The sequence below is a fragment of the Dysidea avara genome, chromosome 11, assembly GCF_963678975.1.
Source record: "Dysidea avara chromosome 11, odDysAvar1.4, whole genome shotgun sequence".
NCBI classification, from domain to species: Eukaryota; Metazoa; Porifera; class Demospongiae; order Dictyoceratida; family Dysideidae; genus Dysidea; species Dysidea avara.
The window spans coordinates 3,783,304-3,806,860 of record NC_089282.1 but is presented as its reverse complement, the minus strand read 5'-3'; the positions used below and the strand labels follow the sequence as shown (position 1 = coordinate 3,806,860).

At 36.6% G+C, this 23,557-nt stretch overlaps 1 protein-coding gene and 2 long non-coding RNA genes across 11 annotated transcripts in view; 2 read left to right on the top strand and 1 right to left on the bottom strand.

The window, feature by feature from the left end:
* The first annotated feature begins 1,039 nt into the window (after positions 1-1,039).
* LOC136238201 (uncharacterized) lies at positions 1,040-5,178 on the top strand. 4 transcript variants are annotated; one of them, XR_010692851.1, is made up of 7 exons: positions 1,040-1,245; positions 2,759-3,455; positions 3,502-3,595; positions 3,646-3,735; positions 3,792-3,854; positions 3,910-4,107; positions 4,727-5,178. It is a non-coding gene; the product is annotated as an uncharacterized lncRNA (long non-coding RNA). The 4 variants fall into 4 exon arrangements; XR_010692850.1 differs by having other exon boundaries at positions 1,090-1,245; positions 3,372-3,455; XR_010692853.1 differs by having other exon boundaries at positions 1,091-1,245; positions 3,416-3,455.
* A 3,319-nt stretch (positions 5,179-8,497) lies between these two features.
* On the top strand, positions 8,498-9,733 carry LOC136238483 (uncharacterized). 3 transcript variants are annotated; one of them, XR_010693007.1, is made up of 7 exons: positions 8,498-8,862; positions 8,913-9,056; positions 9,101-9,152; positions 9,203-9,276; positions 9,324-9,391; positions 9,446-9,487; positions 9,544-9,733. It is a non-coding gene; the product is annotated as an uncharacterized lncRNA (long non-coding RNA). The 3 variants fall into 3 exon arrangements; XR_010693008.1 differs by having other exon boundaries at positions 8,499-8,862; positions 9,101-9,135; XR_010693006.1 differs by having other exon boundaries at positions 9,101-9,276.
* The window catches only part of LOC136238482 (uncharacterized), a 16,161-nt gene continuing 1,938 nt past the window's right edge, over positions 9,335-23,557 (bottom strand). Inside the window, exons 3-8 of one of the 4 annotated variants that reach the window (XR_010693004.1) lie at positions 22,457-22,792; positions 21,410-21,448; positions 21,248-21,355; positions 19,057-19,150; positions 10,460-10,911; positions 9,549-9,635 (exon numbers count right to left, since the gene is read on the bottom strand). Coding sequence is in view for 2 of the 4 variants with exons in the window: in XM_066029012.1 (XP_065885084.1) it covers positions 9,518-9,635; positions 19,057-19,150; positions 21,248-21,355; positions 21,410-21,448; positions 22,457-22,792 (695 nt within the window). In the remaining 2 variants the exon portion in view is untranslated. Of the gene's footprint in view, positions 9,636-10,459; positions 10,912-19,056; positions 19,151-21,247; positions 21,356-21,409; positions 21,449-22,456; positions 22,793-23,557 lie in introns of all 4 variants that reach the window. The other 3 variants (XM_066029012.1, XR_010693005.1, XM_066029013.1) reach the window with 3 other exon arrangements.

Sequence of the window (23,557 nt, the reverse complement as noted above, 5' to 3'; positions counted from 1 at the left end):
TAACACCCTTACACCCTACCACAGTAGGGGAATTACCTAACAGATTAATAGTTTATTTTGTGGTGTTCTATGAATGCATTAATATAGTTCTGATTAGTAGGCTTCTTGGAATAAACTGAATAAAGGGTTAATTGCTACACCCACTGCTTATTTTTTTTTTGGTATTTCATTGAATGAGCACTTTTTGGAAGGAAAGACCATATACAAATATACTTATGTGGGCATGCATACATATGTACACAGCAATTTTAGATATATGTAGGTTTGTTTGACATGCAGATCATGCTTACAGGTGTATGTACGAGTAGTTATTACAGTGTTGTGTTGAACTACCTTTATAAGAGTTGCAGCTGTCTTGTGCAACTCTCCTGTGAGCCGGTGGTACATAACAGTCATACAACGTACACTCGTTGTATAACTATATAATATATATATATATATACATATATATACTATTAATATACAGCGGTATGTTTACATGCTTCTCAAAGAAGTGCAGTATTCACAAAAGACATTTGATCACAGATCACTGCACATAATGCATAATTAGGTGTAGGTAGTGGGAATACTCTTAGAGCAATGGATCTCACAACAAAGAACTTTATTACCTTTGTGTGTTGGGAAGTGCACAATGCTATATACATACAAAAACAAAATAGGCCACAAAATATTTGCTGACAGTCATCATAAAAAATCTTTTAAAAGTTTGCATGATGTTAGTTGTGATAACAATGATAATATTCTAACTACCGTAGTTTTTAACATGCACTTATGCTGCTATACACAATTCTTTCTTAGCATTTGATTATGAAAGGCAGCACTGCACAATGCTGATTACATCCAATGTAAAACAGTTGTTGCACATGTCTTCATTAATAGTCCTTTGGCATGTAGGAATACACTGTTAAAAAGCCTGAGTGCATTTCATACCAAAATTGTATGCATTGCATACTGAGTTGCTACACTAGAAGGTATGAAACAGATCTGCATGCATTGCATACTAAAAATGTTAGCATATCACACTAACATATTGGTATGAAATATCATACCCTGTGAGCATACCATGACGCCATAGCTCAGAGATATGCGCCTCTTATATGGGAAGATAAGCGCCTCTTATATGGAGCGTTTATGAATAGGCGCATACAAAAGCATTGGATGCGAGATGGGTTTGGGAGCTTGTTAGAAACTCTTGAGGGAAAGAGGTTGAAGGATCATGACGAGTCGAGTAAACTGAAGCACAGAGTGAGTTCTTAGTATTTGATAAGCAACGGTTTCAGGAAACCATAGATTACAATTATAACTCCCGTGACAAGTGTGGGTTAAATAAACTCTGGTTCGGTTCTAAGCCTTGTTCCAAGCTCCTTTATATGTTGTGTAACTGTTAGAGTTGATAATGAATACCATCTGTCTCATACCCAGACCCAGCTGGGCCATTTTCAGTCAACCAGCTTTGGCATTCCAATCAGTGGCGATTCTAGACCTGACCTACAGGGGGGGCCAAGTAGGGAACAGCATAACTATTGTTGTTTGGCTATAGTATAAAGTAGAATTTTCAGGGGGGTCTGGGGGTGCAACCCCCAGAAGCTGCAGGATTTTGCAATTTACAGGCTTGAAAACAGCCTAAAATTTGTTCTAAAAACATGAAAAATGCTAAAAATAACAATGCCAATCTATACAGCAACTTTTCCCCAAGATTTTTTAACAGGGTCGCCTATGCATCCAATGAAAGTTTGGCTGAATCTTAGTCAATCGAATTTAAATTTGATCCGTGTTGACTAACTTCATGCATGCCTCTACAATGAAACTGCATTGCTTTGGTCGCTCCAAATAATTCTCTGTTCCAGTCCACTGCCTGCATCCGTGTCACTAATAATATTATAATTCTTCCGTTTTTTCTTGCATACTGAACAGTTTCAATTTTATAATGTGTCGTGTGCATTGAGTCTCTACAAATTAACATTTTGTTCTACCTGCAACTTAATTTTATGCTGGCTATGTTCAGGAAAAGCTACCAATTTTATATAATGGAAATGGACTGCTCGCTTGCATAAATGTATGCCCAGTGGAGGACGGGAAACAGAGTCTTTATTTAGAGTGGCCTTGTGTTTGGAGCAGTCATGCACTTTTGTAATATAAGTACATCTTAGCAATGGTGTAACTAGCCATTCAGCCCTTGGTAGCCACTGAAGTACTGCAGGTGAGTGTTAATGATACACCGGTTTCTGTCTAGTTACAGTAGAGGGTAACTGTATGCAATCTTTTAAAACTGCATGTTGGCTATTTGCTACATTAATATAACTTGCTATTCTGCTCTACGGCTTTCATTATACAAACAGGAGCTAGCTGGAGTTGGCTATAATAATTATTTACATATGCCTATAGGTAGACCTATTTAGATGCTAATAATGGTCCAGCCATTTAGTCAAACAAAATCAGTCCGGCTAGACCAGTTTGATATCCAAATTTGGTCCAGCTAATTACCTACATTCAAAACACTTGATTAACCAGATTGTTTTTCATGTAATAGAACTATGGACCAGTAACCTCAAAAGCAAGTCAGCAGATGTATACAGATATAGTTATTGTTTATGGGTTCATATATAGTGGTATTGAAATTTTAGATTAATCCTAAGATACACTGTACATGCTCAATTAACGTTCTCACAACTAAGCAAGTGCATGGTTGTACTGTCACCTAATGATATAACTCACTGATAAACTTTGTCAATGGCCTACCTTTACTACATTAATATAGGTTTCAATGATAGCTGTGACTAGGGTATGGGTGCACGGTAGTATCAGGTGGAGGAGACTGTTCACACAGTGATATGGGTAACCATTTTAAATGATATTAAATCGGAATATGCTAGATAATATTGTACAGTGTGTGTGTGTGTGTGTGTGTGTGTGTGTGTGTGTGTGTGTGTGTGTGTGTGTGTGTGTGTGTGTGTGTGTGTGTGTGTGTGTGTGTGTGTGTGTGTGTGTGTGTGTGTGTGTGTGTGTGTGTGTGTGTGTGTGTGTGTGTGTGTGTGTAGGTGAGACTTCGGGTGCCTACACCTTCACTTGTGGGATATGGTACAGCCTCCTGCGGGGTTACTAGTCCTAGGATTTGCCTGCACTGACTCCTGTGCTTGTTCACTGGGTAGGCATGACCATGCTAGCATGACAGCTGAAGGCTTTGCTTTTTGTTTGCTTTTGTGTGTGTCCAGGGTTAGTTCTGGAAATGTTGCTCACCTGGTTTCAAGTTCTGAAATACAGGGAGTAGTTGCTTTGCTTATTTAGGTGTATATTTTCATGTATGGTTAGCTACTGTTTGACACACGTATGCATGACGACTGCTCTGTTGAAATGTATGATTGTTATTTTAGAGTAGCTATGCATATGTTGATTTTATCTGAATAATATGGTTCAGCGGCATCGACTCTACCTGATTAAATGGTTACAGACCCAAGGTATATTCAGTATCCTTGGAGAATGACTGTCGAGATTTCAGTTTAGATGGTGTCTCTGTGATCACATCGGTGAACTCATCCAGGAGACTGGAGGCTTACAAGTCCTCGTAGTTTCTACTTATGGAAATAAACTATCAAAAGTTAGTTTATATGCAAATAAACTTGTTTATATTATATTATATTGGTACAGAGAGTAAATTGAAGACAAAAGAGGAACTCTAGATCTGTAAAGACAGTTAGAATGCCTGTAGACACTGACAATGATATTGTCAATAGTCAGGTAACTAAGAACTTTATAGCAGTCACAATGCATTTCTGCTTCTATTGCTTCATCAGGTGACAACGTTCTTAGGGTGGAAAATAAGAACAGATTGCATGGAGCTGTATGCAAATGTTGGAGTGGGTACAAATAAAGTTATTTCTTACCTCATGACATGTTATACTTTTCCTATAGTAATATAACTGCTGTGCTGACGTCATACCCACAGGAATAAGCGCCTCTTATCTGGAACATTTATGCCGGAATAGGCACTTGCAAGAGCGTCAGCATCAGGGTCTGGGGGAGAAATACTCGAAGGAGTAAGGCTTAGAGACTGAAGGATCATGAAGAAACGAGTTGACTAAATTGTGCGCGGACTGGTATAGTAACAGGGTGAGTTTTTAGTATTCGATATCCGCGTAGAGAAAGTCTATGGTAAAACCGAGGGTCACAAGTGGGATTAATAACCTATACATAAACAAAGATTCTAAGCCTTGTCTTTAATACAGGCCTTCATCTAGGAAATGACTCAAGGTGGGGGGGATAACCATGAGTGGGCAATAATTAAAGATCCACGTGTTCATCCCTATGCACACTCCACCTAGGATGTATCTTACACTCTCACGTGCATTCTTTTGAGCTCAACCAGTTAATTTAGTCTGGCTAGACCAGTTTACCTGGACTTTTTTAATGTCTGTTTGTTTTTGTGGCAGTGTGTCATGCACGCACGCACCACACATGTAGGTGTGTGTGTGTTGTGTGTGTGTTGTGTCTGTTGTGTGTGTGTTGTGTGTTATGTGTGTGTGTTGTGTGTTGTGTGTGAACACCCATACTAGCACTTACGTAGCATGACAAATGTTTTGTTGAAAAGTATGACTGCTCTATTAGAGTAGCTATTTGGATATTTTGACGGTAAAATTATTTTTAGAAACTGTGGAAACACTCATTAAACATTTTTTGTGTGTATTATGTGGTGTTGTGCATGCAGAGTGAAAGCTATCTCATTTGATAGGAGCTGACACTGGATCATCGTCAACCAGTTGAAACAGTGATACAAAAGATGTATCTTGTTCTTGTATAACTTTGTATGAACTGTACTGTTTGCAATATTATTTCAGTATGGAGATAACAATAGAATACGTAGCTTTCAGTTTTGGTATCTTGTTGAGGCAAAGTTTCCCCGACCTGTGGTCAGTGTTTTTATGGATGTACTTGGACAATACGGGCTTTATGTATGATGCTGGCAACTGGCCCAACTAATGTGTACTCAACATACAGCAACTCTGTACACAGGTCTAAGTGAGGGATATTCTCTGAATCCCTTTCATCAACCATACAAAACTAAAAACTGTTTTCTCAAGGTGTTCAGTCATTTATCAATGTGCTGTGTTGTGTGTAGTACTCATGAACTTTTTGGTTGTGTACACATACTGTGCAGATAACCACACAAATACAAATACATTGTCCACGAAAGTTAACTATATATTATGTTAAAATTGTGAAAATGAAATAAATGTATTGCAGTGTATATACATAGAGGTTTTGCAGTACACATTCCTTAGCCATGTATGCACTGACTAGTGGATTGAGGATTCTACATTGATTTTTAAAAGCACAAAGCGAGAAGTTTTACTGGGATATGCTAAAAAGCCATTGTAACAAGTGGCTATCTCTAGTAGCAAATATGTATAATATTGAGGGTTGACATGTAGCTATGAATTTTGTAATGTATTGTGGGTTTTGGTATGTACATTCACCCACAATGCCTGCGCACATATTATGTGAACATTCCCTGCAAAACCTCTAACGTGCATGTTATTTCCTACCAATACAACTGGAAGACGAAACACAAATAAAATCTGCACTATACATAATTCCTCCCATGTTTGGTAATAAGTTGATCGTTCACCAGAGTAGTATATATTCATTGCTGCGAATTTGCTGGATATGCACAAGCAAGTGCAAGGAGAGTAATTCTGTTGTGTTAGAGTACTATAGCTATATTCCTGGACCAAGAATAATTAATGTTGGTCATTTCATTCTATGTGAATCACTACAGGATATTTGTATGTAACATGGGATTACGTTAGTTGACTAAAACACGTTGAGAACAATTTTTGATGTATACTGTCCAATGGTTTCATTGCACAGTGACAGATAAAAGGTAATGTTGGCCTATAGCCAAATGTAGTCTTGCATCCCATACAGTTTGTGTGGTAATAAACCATCTGGTCATTGTTGTACATTCTGTGACCACTGCCCATGCAAATGTTGGCAGACCCACTATGCACTATATGATGACAAATATTCTTCACATTCTAAATGCAACAAACTATATAGTTAACAGTCTGTTTGTACAAAGTTTGAAAATGCCATGGGAATACTTGATTTCCCCACACAGAGCTCTCAAAAGTGCTGGCAAAGGAATATTATGGTATGTAGTATAAAAGTAAAAGCCACTTAGTATAAAAGTAATAGAACAGTGCACATATTATATGGTTATTAATATGCAAAAGGTTTCTTCTTAATTGAATTAAAAGTGTTTCTATGAAAAAAGTAGGGCCATAGCTGTAGCCACTTATGATTATGAATACTGAAGAGTACAGTTATAACTGATATATTTGGGGAGGTTACAAATCACAAAATAAGAATTATATTATAGTTACCTAAAAATGTTTCCAGAGATTGAGATTCTATAGTGTCAATGAGTAGGTTATTCCAATCACAGGTAGATCTGGGGTAGTAGCTGAATTTATTAGTGATTTGTTCTAGTAAAAGGTATCTCAAAATGGAGAGAGTGGGTTTGGAACCACGTGGTAGCGAGTAAGCCAGGTTGGGATCCAGCTATAAGTAGTACCATTAGGCCACTTCAACTAAATCTTTGTAATAAAGGTCGGTAAAATGCTATTTTGCTAGCTGAAGAGTGATATTGCGAGTCAAGTGGTGGCTAAGCTACATTACGGTTGCTGTATCACTTGTGAGTAGGCAGCTATATGTTGAGGTATTTAGTGTTACTTACTTTTTAAGGGCTTAAAGATAAATTTGCAACTCTTTCGTGGCGTTATCACTCTTTGCAAGGTGATCATGTGATTAACATAATTATTTTATGCTGAAAAATATAGGGTCGGTCGGGCCCGAGAAACAAAAGATTTAGTTGAAGTGGCCTTATCTTAGTTTGGTCAGTAAAGCAAATTTCTGCCAAATCTCAAATAACTAAACTTTCACAATTTATTGTATCATGAATAATACAATCTACTGGAGGACGTGACATTGAATTTACAGGTTTTTACAATTGATTTTGTCCCATTTGCAATAGAGTTTGTCACTTTTGCAGAATTCTCTTTTGCTATTGATTTTATCATCCTTAACAAGATTGGCAGCTGCAGTAAACACGAAAACAAGATTATAGCAAGTGCTTGACAATCTTGTTAAAGCACAATTGTTGTAAACAACTCTTTAATTCTTCTTACAGCTTCTTTAACAGCTTTGCAATTTTTGCTTAACCATTGGTGATGGGTGTGGTCACTCGCCAACAAACTAATTAACTTGAAGGCCTTTGGTATCTAGTGTCTCAAGTGGTATTCTCTATGGTAAAATGATCCACCTTGTGATAAGCGGCTAGTTTACTGCAGACGATGCAATTATGATGAATTCTTGTGCAAAAGTGACAAAATGTAATGTAAAAGCGATGAATTCAATCACACATATACATGCTTCACACATGAAATATCACATCAGATCAATAAAAGTGTTCATGACCCCCTGACCACTCAAAATCTCCGGGCCCTGACCCTGTACTGTCACTACAAAACGTGGGTTGGCTTGGCTGTATATGAAACTGTTTTGTTGCTGGCTTGGTGTTGCAGAAACACACAACCTTGGACCTTACAATTAGGATAATTCACTAGTTTTTCACTTTAATCCATAAAGGTTTCAGAAGAATCCGTAAACATGTATTATCACAGGACACCATTATGTCTAACCTTATGTCATATGTAATAGCCCTGACAATCTATAAGAAACATTGGAAGTCATGTGAAAATAATAGATGTGATTCAGACTTCTGGACGTATGAATTTTTGTAACTTGACTTTGGAGACTGTGTAAAGAAACAGTGAAGGATGGAAGCAAGAGTTCATAATATTATGAACTCTTGATAGATGCTTGTCAGTATTATATATAAACATATAAACAAAGATTATCCAGCACTATATTTTGAGAAAAGTCAGTGACTAAGTATGCTTTAGTCACCAAAAAGATTTCGGTCAAACGTGAATTTCGTCCCACCAGCCCGAATTAAGCTACAATACTCCTCAGACAATAATATTATGGGTATGTTATAGTGTTTAAAGACATATTTGTTCAGTGGCCAATTTGCAGTGGTGGTTTTCGAGATGCTAATAGAGCACCCCATGTTTTATACATCCATAGTGACCTAAGTTCTGTAAAACATCATGGCTATTGACGGACGTGAGTTTAAATGTAATGGCTTTCTGTAAATATGTGTTTCCAGATTCTTCTGAAACCTCTACATAAAATGGTGATCAAGAAGGAAAAATATTGATGATCACAGTTCATTACTCCAGTTGAAAGTGCATCACCCATCATCAACTGGCAGTGTGGAAGTGACTACCAATTGCAGAGTGACCTCAATCTGATGCTGCAAACTTTCAACATGAGTACTGTATATCTATCTGGAATAAAAGCAGCATAGTAGCGGTAGTCGGCCACAAACTTGGCAGCGAGTGATTGTCTGGTTAGTGGTAGCTCAGGTAGCTAGCCGACTCAGTGTATTTTTGCGTAGGCGCCTCAAGTGATGGTGAAGTGACTCTACATTGACAAGGAATCGTACAGTAGATAAGATTTCACATACTTGGAATCACAACTAACCTTGCTGTACTCACATGATTCGATGTTCCATCCCGTGTTCCATTTAATTGTCACCATCCCTATAACACTCACGTGAGGATGCTATCGACAGCTGCAATTTGTTAGCAACCGTTTGGACATACGACGTTGAGTCGAATATTCACAAACGGAGGTTGTTGAGTAGGGCTGTACTTAAAGTTGTCGGAGCTGGTGGTGCATGGTGTAGGCCGGTGTTGGACTGAGCTGCCGCAACTGGGTTGAACCATACCAGACTATTCGGTTTGTTTCATTATACTGATGATAATTTCTTGCTTGACTAAACTTTTTAGCAGGCGGCTACATACTGCAGTCGACCATGAACTGTACGAAGGCGCTCCGCAGGCTCCTGTGCCTGCGGCTCAGGGGGCCGGTTCAATTAACTGCCATTCTCTCAGTTCCGGCGGCCGGGGTTTACATACTAGCACTGATAGCAGGTTGGTAACTGTGTTACTTGCAGTGGCTTTTAGTTTTTATATAGGTATGCTGACAGAAAAGTGTTGACAGAAGTGACAGGTCTGAAGTGACACCAGGTACGGACAATACAAAGGTGTTATCATGTCACATATCATATCCTTTCTAGCAAACAGCAATTAGTTCTAGTGACATGGATTGAAATACTGCTATATAGTCGGGATGGCCAGACCACCAAACATGGTAAGATTATGGAATGCTATGATTTATCAATCATTTTTTCTTCCCAGAACACCGATTTGTAAATGTATAAGACCAGTCTTATGCTATTAAGACACAACTGATTCAATAACAGCAGGTATTATACCGTACAATTCTTACATTAAAATTCATAATCTATAATAATTGACAGAATTAGCTATACATTGCTTCTGAAAGATTTCAACCATGCATGGTAAGTACATTGTTTCTTGGCTTCATCTGTTCACAATGCATACCATAATGCCGTAGAAACAACTGCAGAAATAGAAGATAGTGATAGCCGTATGCAGTTTCCATGGATGTCATTCATCTTCAGATGTTCAGATATGCAGTGTCGAAACCTAGAACAATAAATATAATTAGCAATATTTTGAAATATGTATTTGTAATTGTAAATGGATGTTAATCATACCAAAAAAACAGTCTGCATTACATACAATGGCTAGAATGGTTATAATAATGCATTATGGATGTAGATCATACCGGGAATACAGTGTGCATTACGTACTATGGGTAGAATGGTCAGTAATGCACACAACAAATGGAATGCTCGGTGTGAGGAAGCATATCATCTGCAGTTTGGTGTGATATGCAACCAACTGTTTTAACAGTGTAATAGTTCACTATTTGCAACAGACAATTATTATATGACCCAACAGAATTATTTCTATGTGCACACTTGTGATGCTGACAATAACTTTCATTTACTAATACAAAATGGCCATATACAGTGACAGGTCCTAAAGGTTCCATTAAACTCCTTTCATTAATTAATATTAATGTTAAAGACTTTGCTGTCAACATATAGTAAAATCAAAGTCAGTTGTTTATTACTGAAAAAGAAGAAAAGCTACACCAACACCATAATTATTGTTTTATGTTAAAGAGTTTGGTTGCATTCTGAGTGTATAAATGGTAAAATTTACAGTTTGGGAGTGTTATACAACTAGGTACGTAGCTAGACTTGACAGTTACAATTTCCATGTAACAGGATGAAACCTCTCCTTTTGTTAAAAGTAGATTCTCTTAAAGGATATTATATGTATGCATATAATCTCTACTATGCTTTACTAAAGCACTTAACAGTATGAATGATAATAGAGGCTGTATTGTTCTAATTCTTTTGACAGTTAAGCCTAAGTCTTTGTCTAAATTATTAAATTACCCTTGCAATTATAAAACCGCATGTTCTAATTGATTTTGCAGCAGATCATGGTACGTATTTCCAGCATGTGAAACCAAAATTTATCAAATCATTGTTCTGGCAGTACAGTCCAGTCCAATAATCCATCCAATGGATGCACCGTAGTACAACTGTTCTGGCAGTACAATAACTCAAAACAAAGCCATAAACATGGCCATATTTGATTTCCCGGCATGATGAAATTGAGTGCCCTAACATTAATGCAGAAAATGCTGCTACTAGTACACTCTAATTAAACAGTCATCTGTTTGAACTTAACACAAACACACACACACACACACACACACACACACACAAGATGATGCTGAAATGCATATGATATTGCAATACAAACGAATATGATTTGTTGTGTTAAATATTCTCTTATTATGCTTCCTATCCTGAATCTTCATCTTTGGAAAACTCTTATAATGCTACAATCACAAAAATAACACAAGTACAATAACAATTTACTTTTAAAAAATCATGTGTACATACAATTACAATTTAATAAGAAGGCAAAAATAATATTAAGACCATGGGTTTTAATGTATACAAAAGGACTTTGCATAAGTGACATCAGCCAAAGAAAAGGATACTTTATTTTCCATAAAATACAGTAAGGTGGAAGCTGTACTTTCTAACCCATCAACTGTACTTGATGAAAGTTGAAGTTTTATAAAGCACAGTTGGTCGGTTATAATTAAGTGAAAGCTTAATAAGCTTTAGTTATATCACAGATTATTGACATGGTCCGAGGGAAGCTGAGGACAAGTGTTAATAAACTGAGATATTCTATGACTGCTGTGATATAATTGGCTTATATCCAAGTAAAAAGACTGTAGACACTTTGATGCATATGGCTTCATAATCAGTTCACATAAGGACAAGACTAAAATGCAGGAAAATGGACTTGCTAATGGACTGGAATCCCAACATCTATTTTATCACAGTTACCTACTCTAAAACAATATCAGACGCTGTAGTGACAGTAAGTCTCGAAGCTTGCATAAGCCAATATTAAGCACTTTGCTTAAAACAGCTACTGAACTGTATTTTTTGTACTGAATTGAAAGTGCATTCTCCGTGGAGTAAGTGTACAGTGCTGTAAACAAACCAAGATACAAGCTTCAAGACTTGCTGAAAATGCTGTTACTAATAGATTTGTGTTCAGGTTAATTGCTGCAATTAGTTCACTGGTTCTTAGTGTAACACGTGAAGGGAGAAGATGGGCAGACTTGTAATTGGTAACACTACATAGTTGGTAAGGCTGACTACAACAATACATTTGCACTATGTTAATTATAATCTAATCCAAAACATCCAAGCTGTAAAAAAGAGTGCGGCCCTCAAAAAGGCTATGGTGAAAAAAGATGTGAAATCCAAGGTGGCGGCCAAGAAATGGCTGTGATGGTAGGTTAATGGTAAAAATTTTAATAACGACAATTCAGGTGAATTTGGTGCCACTTGGTTTTCACATCTTTTTTCACCATAGCCTTTTTGAGGGCCGCACTCTTTTTACAGCTTGGCTGTTCTCTATAAATAATTTGTTTGCAGCTGATCTCTCTACTGGGTGACTTGAAATGTAGCTGAAGTCTCTACAGGGTGATTTGCTTGCAGATGAACTCTCTACAGAATTCTCTCTACAGAGTGACTTATTTTTCTAGCTGAACTCTCTGCAGGGTTATCTGTTTGTAGTTGAACACTCCACAGGGTGATTTGTTTCTGTCTGATCTCTCTACAGAGTTACTTGTTTGTAGCTGAACTATCTGCAAGGTGATTTGTTCATATCTGAACTCTCTACAAGGTGATCCTTCTAGCTGATCTCCCTGCAGGTTGATTTGCTTGTAGCTGAACATTGTGTCTAGTTTCTAGCTGATCTCTCTACAGGGTGATTTTTTGTAGCTGAACTCTCTACATGGTGATTTGTTTGTAGCTGATCTCTCTGCAGTAGATGATTTGTTTGTAGCTGATCTCTCTACAGGGTGATTTGTTTGTAACTGAACTCTCTACAGGGTGATTTGTTTCTAGCTAATCACTCTACAGATTGATTTGTTTGTAGCTGAACTCCTTACATTGTGTGTAGTTTCTAGCTGATCTCTCTACAAGTTGATTTGTTTGTAGCTGATCTCTCTACAAGTTGATTTGTGTGTAGCTGATCTCTCTGCAGGTTGATTGTTTGTAGCTGATCTCTCTACAGGGTAATTTGTTTGTAACTGAACTCCCTACAAGGTGATTTGTTTGTAGCTGATCTCTGCAGGTTGATTTGTTTTAGCTGAACTCTCTACAGGGTGATTTGCTTGTAGCTGAACTCCTTACATTGTGTCTAGTTTCTAGCTGATGTCTCTACAGGGTGATTTTTTGTAGCTAAACTCTCTACAGGGTGATTTGTTTCTAGCTTATGTATATCTCTCTACAGGTTGATTGTGTGTAACTGATCTCTCTACAAGTTGATTTGTTTGTAGCTGATCTCTCTGCAGGTTGATTTGTTTCTAGCTGATCTCTCTACAAGTTGATTTGTTTGTTGCTGATCGCTCTGCAGGTTGATTTGTTTGTTGCTGATCGCTCTGCAGGTTGATTTGTTTGTAGCTGAACTCTCTACAAAGTGTTTTGTTCGTAGAACTTGTGTGTAGCTGAATTCTCTAGAGAGTGACTTAATTGTAGCTGAACTTTCTACAGGGTGCATGACTTGTTTATAGCTGAACTCTCTTCAGTGTGACTTGTAATGTTCTGAATCTCTACAGTGATATTTGTAGCTTAACTCTCCACAGGGTGACTTGCTTCTAGCCTAACTGTCTATAAGAGTAACTGTTTGCAGCTGAACTCCCTACAGAATAACTTGCTCTATTAGAGTGACTGTTCTATTAGAGTATCTCGATCTCGCATTTGCTACACGGAGTTGGCTTTCGAATCATAACTCAGTGGTTTGTAATCCGATTCTTCTGTACTACTGCAAGGACTTTCTCTGATGATTATTCCAGCTACATACCGATTTTCAGCTCACTGCTCTAAGTGGTTTGTTTGGTAGACGTGCAAATTATTGGTATTTTTATTCACGAATCTCGATCGCGCAATTGTTACACACCTTCGGTTTCGTGTCATATCTCCGTGATCTTTATTTCGATTGCTTTCAAACCACCACAAGTCACTCCTACAATAGTTGCTCTATCCACAAACCGATTTTCAGCTCATTCCATGAAGCGATTTACCCTGTAGGCGTGACAATAAATCGATCATGTTTTACGCGAATAATTAGTCATAACTCCTTAACCGTTCATCGGATTTGCACCAAATTTGATACTAGGATTTGCCGTGGGACTCCTGTTATGTGTGCCAAATTTCAAGGCGATCGGAGTACGCGTTTGCGTTTTATAGCAATTTCTGCAAGTGTGCGAAAAGACGAAGAAGAAAAGAACGAAGAAAAAAAACCGAAACTTTGGCTGCTCGTATCTCGGAAACGGCTTGAGTGATTTCCTTCACATTTAATATGTGGGGTGGCCTACCTGGCGGGAACCTCTGCAGCAAAACTGGTTCCAATCGGATGAAGGATCACGGAGCTACAAAGGTGTTGTAAGACCTTTGTTGTGAGTAGTACTGTTTTGGGATGCTATGCTATGAGCTATACTGGTAAATCTACATTTTAGGCTTAGTCCATTTTAAGCTTAGTCTGTTTATGAGTCCGTTTCCCAGTCCATTCAATGTTTTAGTCATGTCTGCTCACATAAACATACTAATTATGCTGACACTGGGTTTATTTTGATTGTCAGCATTGCACATTTGGTGTTCAGTGTTGGGAGTAACACGTTACATAAGTAACACGTTACGTAATATTATTACTTTTGTGGTAACTAAGTAATATAACAAAATACGCTATAAAAACGAGTAATATAACTCAAGTTACTTTACTTACTAATGTAACGCGTTACCTAAGTAATGTAGTTACTGTAACTAGTCTAATATTACGTAATATTATTACTACAAGTAATGAAGTTACTAATCTCGTTAGTTATCCTCTGAGTAACACCTAGCCACAATGAAGTAACGAAGCCTACTGAATGAAGCTTATTCACCAGCTTCTTACTTGCAACCAAGATTTGCACATTGTCCAACAATGCAATCATGTCACCTGATAAAGTGGTAGTTTCACACGTGACAGCTTAAGGCTGTGGAGACAAAATAATATAATATTATTATAGCTACTTTATTATATGGTAATATGTAACTGTAACTAAATAGTTCAGTTGCAAGTAATATGTAATATGTAACTAGTTACTTTTACAAAGTAACTTGCCCAACACTGTTGGTGTTTACACCTTACAATACAATTAAAACACAGGTGCCAGCAATTCATTATCCACAATCCCCAAGACAGCTGGCTACCGTAAACATAACACCAGAACTCAGTAATCAGCACAGAAGATTACAGACTTTCACAATTATTACTCTAATTATTACTTTATTAAGGCTTTGCAGTTGAAGGTCTGCAGGACGTTCACCTGCCTGCGGCTTATAAAGATGTTATATTAATTATCTTTGAAAAGGTAACAGTACACTGTAAGGAAACTGAATTATTACTGATACAGTACAGTAACCCTTGGTTATTCGAACCCCAATGTTCCCAAGCAATGTCAAGTGTTAATTGTTCAGATACCTGAAGCCCATACCACTGTATAAATACTCTAACATACACTTATACTCAAAATACTCTAATAGAACAGTCATTTGCAATTTTGAGGGTACGGATAAACGAAGGTTCTATAACTGAAGGTCTACTGTATAGTGCGTTTAGGCTCAACAGTGCTCTGTATAATTATTGTACAAGCTTCAGTTATCCACTTATCCATATGCCTTTATGACAGCCCAAAATACATTGGGTTTGAATAACCAAGGCTCCTCTGTACAGCTAGTCCTGTATAATGTTAGCTGGTACTTTTACCCTACGACCACCACGTTACATTTCCACAAAGCCCATGCACAAGTGTACAACATCAAAGAATTGTACAGTCATGCAAATATCTTCAAGACATTACTTTGGGAAACTATTGGATGGATAAGCTCTAGGGTAAGTAAATCTAATCAAATAAACAGCCAAGCTGTAAAAAAGGGTGCGACCATTAAAAGGTAATGGTGAAAAAAGATATGAAATCAAAGATGGTGGCTAAGAAACGACTGTGATGTTAGGTTAATGGTAAAAACTTTAATAACAATAACAATTCAGGTGAATTTATGTTGCCTCATACCCAAAGCTGGCCATAGGTTGGCTTTAGGTATGAAATTACCAGAGTACCTTATTTCTAGCTCTACAGGGTGACTTGAAATATAGTTGGGGTGACTTGAAATGTAGTTGAGGTGACTACTTTCTAGCTGATCTTTCTGCAGGGTGATTTGTCTCTCTACAGGGTGATTTGATTCTAGCTGACCTCTCTACAGGATGACTTGTTTCTCACTGATCTCTCTACAGGGTGACTTGAAATGTAGTTGAGCACTTTATAGCTGATCTCTCTGCAATGTAATAGCTGATCTCTCTACTGAGTGATTTGTTTCTACCTGATCTCTCTACAGAGAGATTTTGTTTCTAACTGATTTGGTGACTTCTAGCTGATTTTCTGTAGTGTGACTTGTTTCTAGGTGATCCCTCTACAGGATGTAGGTAAACTCTCCACAGGGTGACTTATTTCTTGCTGAACTTTCTACAGGGTGACTTAAAAATGTAGCTGAGCTCATTATAGGATGACTTGTTCTAGCTGATCTCTGTGCAGTGTGAACTGTTTCTAGCTGATTTCTCTACAAGATGACTTGTGTCTATATAGCTGATCTCTCTACTGGGTGATTTGTTTCTACCTGATCTCTCTACAGGGAGATTTTGTCTTTAACCGATCTCTCCACAGGATGATTTCTAGCTGATTTTCTCCAGTGTGACTTGTTTCTAGGTGATCTCTCTACAGGGTGACAGGGTAATTTGTTTCAAGTTGAAGTCTCTACAGAATGACTTGCTTCTAGCTGAAACTCTTCTCAGGGTGACTTGTTTCAAGATGAACTGTCTACAGGATGATAGCTGAACCCTCTACAGGGTAACTTGAAATGTACTTGAACTCTCTACAGGGTGGCTTGTTTCAGCTGATCTCTCTACAGGGTAATAAGTTTCTATTTCTAGCTGAAGTCTTTACAGGATGGCTTGTTTTTAGCTGAACTCTCCAAAGGTAAATACTGTACTACTCTCTACATGATGGCTGGATTGTAGCTAAACCCTCTACAGGGTGACTTTTTTGCAGTTAAACAAGGTGGCGTATAACAGAGTTAAAATTCTCTACAAGACATAGTTGAACATTTAATTTACTTCTTAGCTGACTGCTTTACCAGGATGACTGCTCTATTAGAGTATTGTGATCTCACACTTGCTACATGGAGTTGGATTTCATGTTACAACACTGTGGTTCTAAACCATTTAAGGGCCTTTCTAAGATGATTAATTCATCTATAAACTGATTTTCTAATCATTAATTTTACTGTGTCCCATGCCTTTAGCTGTATCAACATAATTATTGGTGTTATTTTTTTGTGAATAATCGCTAATAACTCATTGACTGTTAATCGTATTCCAGGTATCAAAATATGCCTTTATACTGTCCAATTGTGTGCCAAATTTCAAGATAATTGGATATCATGTTCGCATGCATTTTACAGCAGCTTTTGTAAGTGTGCTAAAAGAAGAAAAATAAGAATTTAAAAAAAAAATAAACTAAGCCAAATTTTGGAGTCTCATATTTCGGGAATGCTTGAAGCGGTTTTGCTGAACTTTCGTATGTGGAGTACTGATGTTGGCAGGCATGTGTACAGCAAAAATCGTCTTGTTTCATAAAGGCAGCACAGAGCTACAAATGTGTGAAAATTGCATTTTCTTTCTTCCTGTCAATATACTCATGATGTGGTATGCCAGCTTCTTTACCCACACAATACGCTACCGTATGTCTTGATACCATGTTTTATGGCATCCTTCACTTTAATCATTCTATGTGAGTGCTTTATTAGAGCAGTCTTATTGTGTGACTGTTATATTAGAATTTATGACTGCTCTTTGTATATACCTCGATTATTATAAAGAACATTGAAACAATACTACAAAGGACTTTGGTCACACTCTTTGACTATGACACATTGGAATGTGTTATGTGCTACCAAAAATGGTGCTTGCAGTTAATAGCAATAGTTTGAAAGCTATGTGGAATGTTCAAAATGCCAGCATAATGACTGATACACATACTATAAAATTGTGCCAAAATAATTACTGCACTGCTAACTACACTGTAGCAAGTATGATTTATGTGACATTAGAAACAGGGTATACTAGTCTACTATGTGATTAATTGATTCAGCTTTCCACTTAATGCACCCATCCTCATTCCCAAGCTTCAGCTTAACTTAATTAATCATACATACACTATACATTAATTGTAACAAGTGTTAGAAAATATTAGGCCAGAGTTTATATATAGAATTAGACAAAAATACTCACAAGAAACTTATAAATTGATAATTTGAATTGCTAATTTCATTACAAAATTAGGAAACAGAGTGTTTGCTAATATGAATATTATATCAATTAGCTATACGTTTTCTGTGCTAACATTTAAATTTGGAATCAAAACAGTACGGTAGTATAGTTCTTACAACGAACAGTGCCAGCCAAAATACTGCCATTAAAAACCACCCTATAAATATAAGAATCACCCATGTGGTACATCAAATCTAGCATTAAAAACTAGAAAACACATACGGAAGTGTGAATATCAATTTTTTTTTTTTAAATCACAAAAATCTGGCTCACAATTTCACATCACAATAACAAACTCATGTGTGGCATTGTGGTTCCGACAAGCATCTGTCTTCTATCCTTTTCCTTTCCTTTATCTTCAATTACATAGTTGTCTTCTTCTTCATGCAAGGAAACCATACCAAGTCATTAATTTCTATAATGACATTTTCCTTAGAAGAAATTATTTAGATGCAACAAAACTATTTAAAGCACTTAAGTTACTGTAAGAGAGAGTAGATACCTGTAGCTGCACTTATAATAATGATCATATGACTCAACCCCATCTTTAAGTGGTCAGAGAACACTATATAAAATGCCATTAACAATCAGAGGATGACTATAGCACTCCCTTAATGATCTAGCTGCAATTGACAGTTTGTCATAGAACGATTCACAGCAACCATGTCCCACAATCTATCACACACGTCCCACACATGTGTATATCATAGCATTGCTAACAAAAAAATTAACAAACTAGTGCAATAAAAATTATTAATGAAGTATAGGGTTCCAGTGATAAAAGTAGTGAAGCAAGACCATACAAACGATGGTAGCTACAACATATAGCTTTGTGGGAAAATCCCTATACTTTGGCATTAAATAGATTTTCCAACATAGTATGCTGTAGCGGATAGCTACCATCATTCGTATATCTTATTTCACTATTTTTATCACTGGAACCCTACTTCATTTTAAAAATAATAATAATTTAGTGTTTCCTACATGATTATTTTACATAAGCATAAAGTCTAATGTTAATTAATACCTGGGTGCTTCATTCTGATCAACAGCGCTAGCATCAGCTGTGGGAACATCTTCATCATTGCATTGCACAGGCCTCCTTGTCTTTCTTCTACATACTAAAACAACATGATATACACGTGGTCTACAACTGCAGCATGACTACCTTTATCTATGCATTTCATTAAGTAAGGTCTAGTCCAGGATACCAAATGATTAGCAGTAGCATATTGAAAACTGAAGATACAAGCTAGTGGATACAGTGTTTATATTATACTTTACATTATATACAAGTACACAAAAAAAATGGAATTTTCAACTAAAGTGGGGACCATAACACATCGATAAACAGTACTGAAACAAGCTGGAGTAGTGTATGATATTAAATCACAGTAAAACAATAAGAAGTGTTATATCCCTACTGTGCATTTCCATTATGGTATCTTGCATAATTACTTCTTATTGTTTTACTGTGATTTAATATTGTGCACCACTCCAGCTTGTTTCAGTACTGTTTATCGATGTGTTAGGGTCCCTATTCTAGTTGAAAATTCCAATTTTTTTGTGTACTTGTTTGAATTATTATGACTGGTGAACCCACGCATACGGCATCAAAAGAAAGAAATGGTGCCACGCATCCCAGCTATCAATTATTGTCTGAAAAGTGAAGTATCCATTACGTTTCGTTGTCAGCTATGTTCAACCCGTTACACAGCATTACGAACTGTTTGAAAAGCACCTCTGCAATCAAAGTAGCCACTATATGAAAAACACAGACAATTTCCATTATGAAGGAAAGCCATCATGTGCTACCGCCAAATCAACACTTTTCGCTGTAAGCAAAGATGAATGGTAACACTGGTAAGTCCATGAAGAATACATTGTATGCACCACGGTATGCCAAAAGGCATATGTCCAGCTGAAGCAACATCGAACAGTGAAAAAATCAAGCCCATAGCCTAAGATGTTATCAGGTTACGCTTGTCTGAGGGCATCAGTCAGTTACTCAGTCAGTCAGTAGAAAATACTGTTTAATAATCTTTTTAGAAAAATTTCATAGCAACTTGTTGAAAGCGTTTCGGGTTGATCTGAAGGCTTGTTTGGGTTTAGTTTTACCTAACCAATACTGCTTCATCATCGTCAGGGAAAAGTAAGGCTGTTTTTTGGGTGATGTTTTTATGGGCCATGCCCACTCCTTTGTGGTCCCTACTATACAGCACTATCGTACTGTATGATACATACTGTATACATGCAGTTATTTTTAAAAGTTTATCATCGCAGCCAAGCTTAGAAATAGGGTACAGCCCAAAAATCCAGGATGAGAAAGATGTGAAATCCAAGGTGATGGCCAAGAAATGATTGTGATGATAGCTTAATGGTAAAAATTTTAATAACGACAATTCAGGTGAATTGTGTTGCCTCCTCCAAGGATTTGACACCAAATTCACCTGAATTGACTTCATTGTTAAAATTCTTGCCATTGACCTACCATCACAACTACCATTTCTTGGCCACCACCTTGGATTTCTCATATTTTTTCGCCTAGGCTTTTTGGGGGGGGGCACATTCTTCTTTATAGTTTGGCTGTTTTGGTTAAGATATCACTTCTTTTTGTATTTGTATACTCCAAAGCAGGCCTGTAGCCAGCTTTGGAGCTTCTTTACTTGTCTTTTTCATTTACTGCAGAAAGGGGGACAAGATCAAAAGCCAAATTTTATTTGTAATTCAACTGTTTTTGCTTATAATTATTCCTTTAAACACTATAATGTAGAATTTTACCAATACTGAAATATTGTAAAAATGTTAACTACCAGAAGAAGCATTAATTATTTAGAAGTATGGATTATTGGATTATTACAACCCTGAAAAGTGTTTAAACGAGAGAAATCACCAGTTTACATGCAGTTACACACATAAAGGGTTGTCACTAACACTAGTGCTGTACGGAAAATAAAGCACAAGGCATACGCTAATATAGCACAGAGCAAAGCTGAATGCTATATCATCATGGCCAAGCTTTATAAAGCACAAGTAAGATAATGCTTTAAATTGTCTTTCCTGAAATTGACACGTCAGGTAATAATCTTCCTTGTTTTATTATAATGGTCCCTGTTATGTAGTAATTTCATTACACACTTGTTTATATGGAAACTATGTGCGTATGCAGTAATAAGTATAATATTCATAATATCTGTAGCTTAATTCTCACAACATACCTACAATTATTAATACAAATACTAGAACTGCAATCAACACCAGAGCTCCCACAATGGGTCCCACGATTATACCAACATTAGTATCCTTACTATCAGCTTGTCTAGTTTCTTTAAGGTTTGACATTTAAACCAACACTAGATAGTCTGTATTATGGCACAAACCTGTTGGTGTTGGTAGAATCATAGAAGTTGGCGGCAGTGCTGCAAAGAAAGTTTCATATGTAAAAATGCTGTATACAAATATTACACTATCTACAATTAGTACTCAACTGCAAACATGTAAACAGTGTGTTATCCATTACTTTTGATTCACTGTCTTTTTTGAGTTGCAACTGAGATAGTGCTAGGTATTAAGATTCTCAAGATTATGCCACATGATGATACAAGAGTTATGAATGAGAATAAAAACAATCTGGAGAAGTACAACAGATGTGGCCATGACATTGTACTAAGTCTTCAATGAGTAATGTTCTGTGTTTGACATAAACTAATTAAGTAGATTCTGATGCTATATAATCTTTGAGGTTTTTCAAAGAATTTCCTGTTTTCATAGGCTATAAATTTCCATATTTAGTCTTTTGTTATCTCAATTTTACTTTACTGCTGATAAATAATGAATTGAGTTTGTACATGAGGATCTCCACACTTTAGAAACAAACTATTTTGTATAGTCTCAGTAGTTTTGTGTGATTAAAAGAACACCATATAATTATCATGTTCATTGTTCGTCTTTTAGATTACTTTCAAGCACAAAATCCAAAACATCTCCAAAGTTTACACAGCTCTATATACTATATTTAAACCACTACGTTTAAGTGCATCTACATTAAGTTTAAGGAGAATAATTTTAGTCAGAATCTGAAATGATTTCTGCCTACAAATACACATACTATAAGGCTAATACAGTGTCCATGGCATGTGTCTCAAAGAATCTTATATGACTGCATGCTGTTTAATGGATACCATGTCTTTGGTAATGTCTGTGGTAGACATTACACACTATATATACGGGAGACAAGTCAAAATATAACAATCCTACATAATAATCATGCTGTGGATGCAATAAGAATTTATACATATACAGCACCATGCAGATGATAAATATTGTATACACGGACACAACTTGATATCATTTTTAGATAATCAATAATTTCCTATGGATTCTAATACTAATGATTGCTAGTATACTGTAACCATATAATCACTTACCATCAGTACTAGAGCTTGTTGGATCATTGGGTCTTATGACTTCAATAGAAATATAGTTACTGAGGAGTGAAGCATGTGTGCCAAAATACTCAGCATAATATATACCACTATCCATTGGTTGTGCATTGTGAATGTAGTAAGTGACTGGAGAAAGACTGAGTGAAGTGTGGCTGACATTTGATCTCATCAGTGGTGATCCATCTTTATACAATGCGATAGTGCCATGATCATCAGGTGATGTGTTGACTGTTATACGCAAAGTGAACGTAATTGTTGAATTGGTGATAATGGTTGAGTTATGTACCGTAAGCATAGAGCAAGTTTGGTTACAAGTACCTGTAAATATAGAATATCAACATGTATAATGGTTGCAGGCTTGGGGTGAACTTATAAGTACACTTAAGTACACCTTTTTGAATACCTTTATACTTATACCAAGAGTTCATAATATAAAGAGAGAGTATTATGAACTCTTGCTTATACTCTTCGAACGTTGTATTTGTACTTAAGTTCTAAGCAGTGTATTTGAAGTACCTTAAAGTATGCACAAGCAAAATGAAAATGTGCACAGAGCATGCATGTGAAATTATAGCTGTTGCTGATATTGGAATTAAATATTCAAAGTAATATGGTCGCCTGAGACATACTCAGATTATCTCAACAGATGATTTCAAGTTGCAATTGGTTGACCAAGAAAATCAAAATCCATAAACATCACTTGATGAAAATAGCCAATGATCAGAAATCCATAGCATTCAATTCCAATTTGACTACTTATATGATGGATGTGACATTTTGTATATTTGGACTTCAAAGACAACCAACCAGAAATTTAGTAGAAAAAGTTCGAATGGCTCACTTATCATCACCAGATTTGCGTATAGGTGATCTTTATTAGGTACACATAAAACAATCATGTACACCATAGGCATTTAGTTATGATTGCTTTTTGATGTGTGCTTGTACTCAAAAGTACTTGCATTGCATTTAAGTACTTAACCTTTGTACTTGACTTTCAAATGTATTTCACTCCATGCCTGCAACAGACGGTTAGTGTAAATATAAACAACCACCCTTTTATTGAATAGCTCAATACCATGC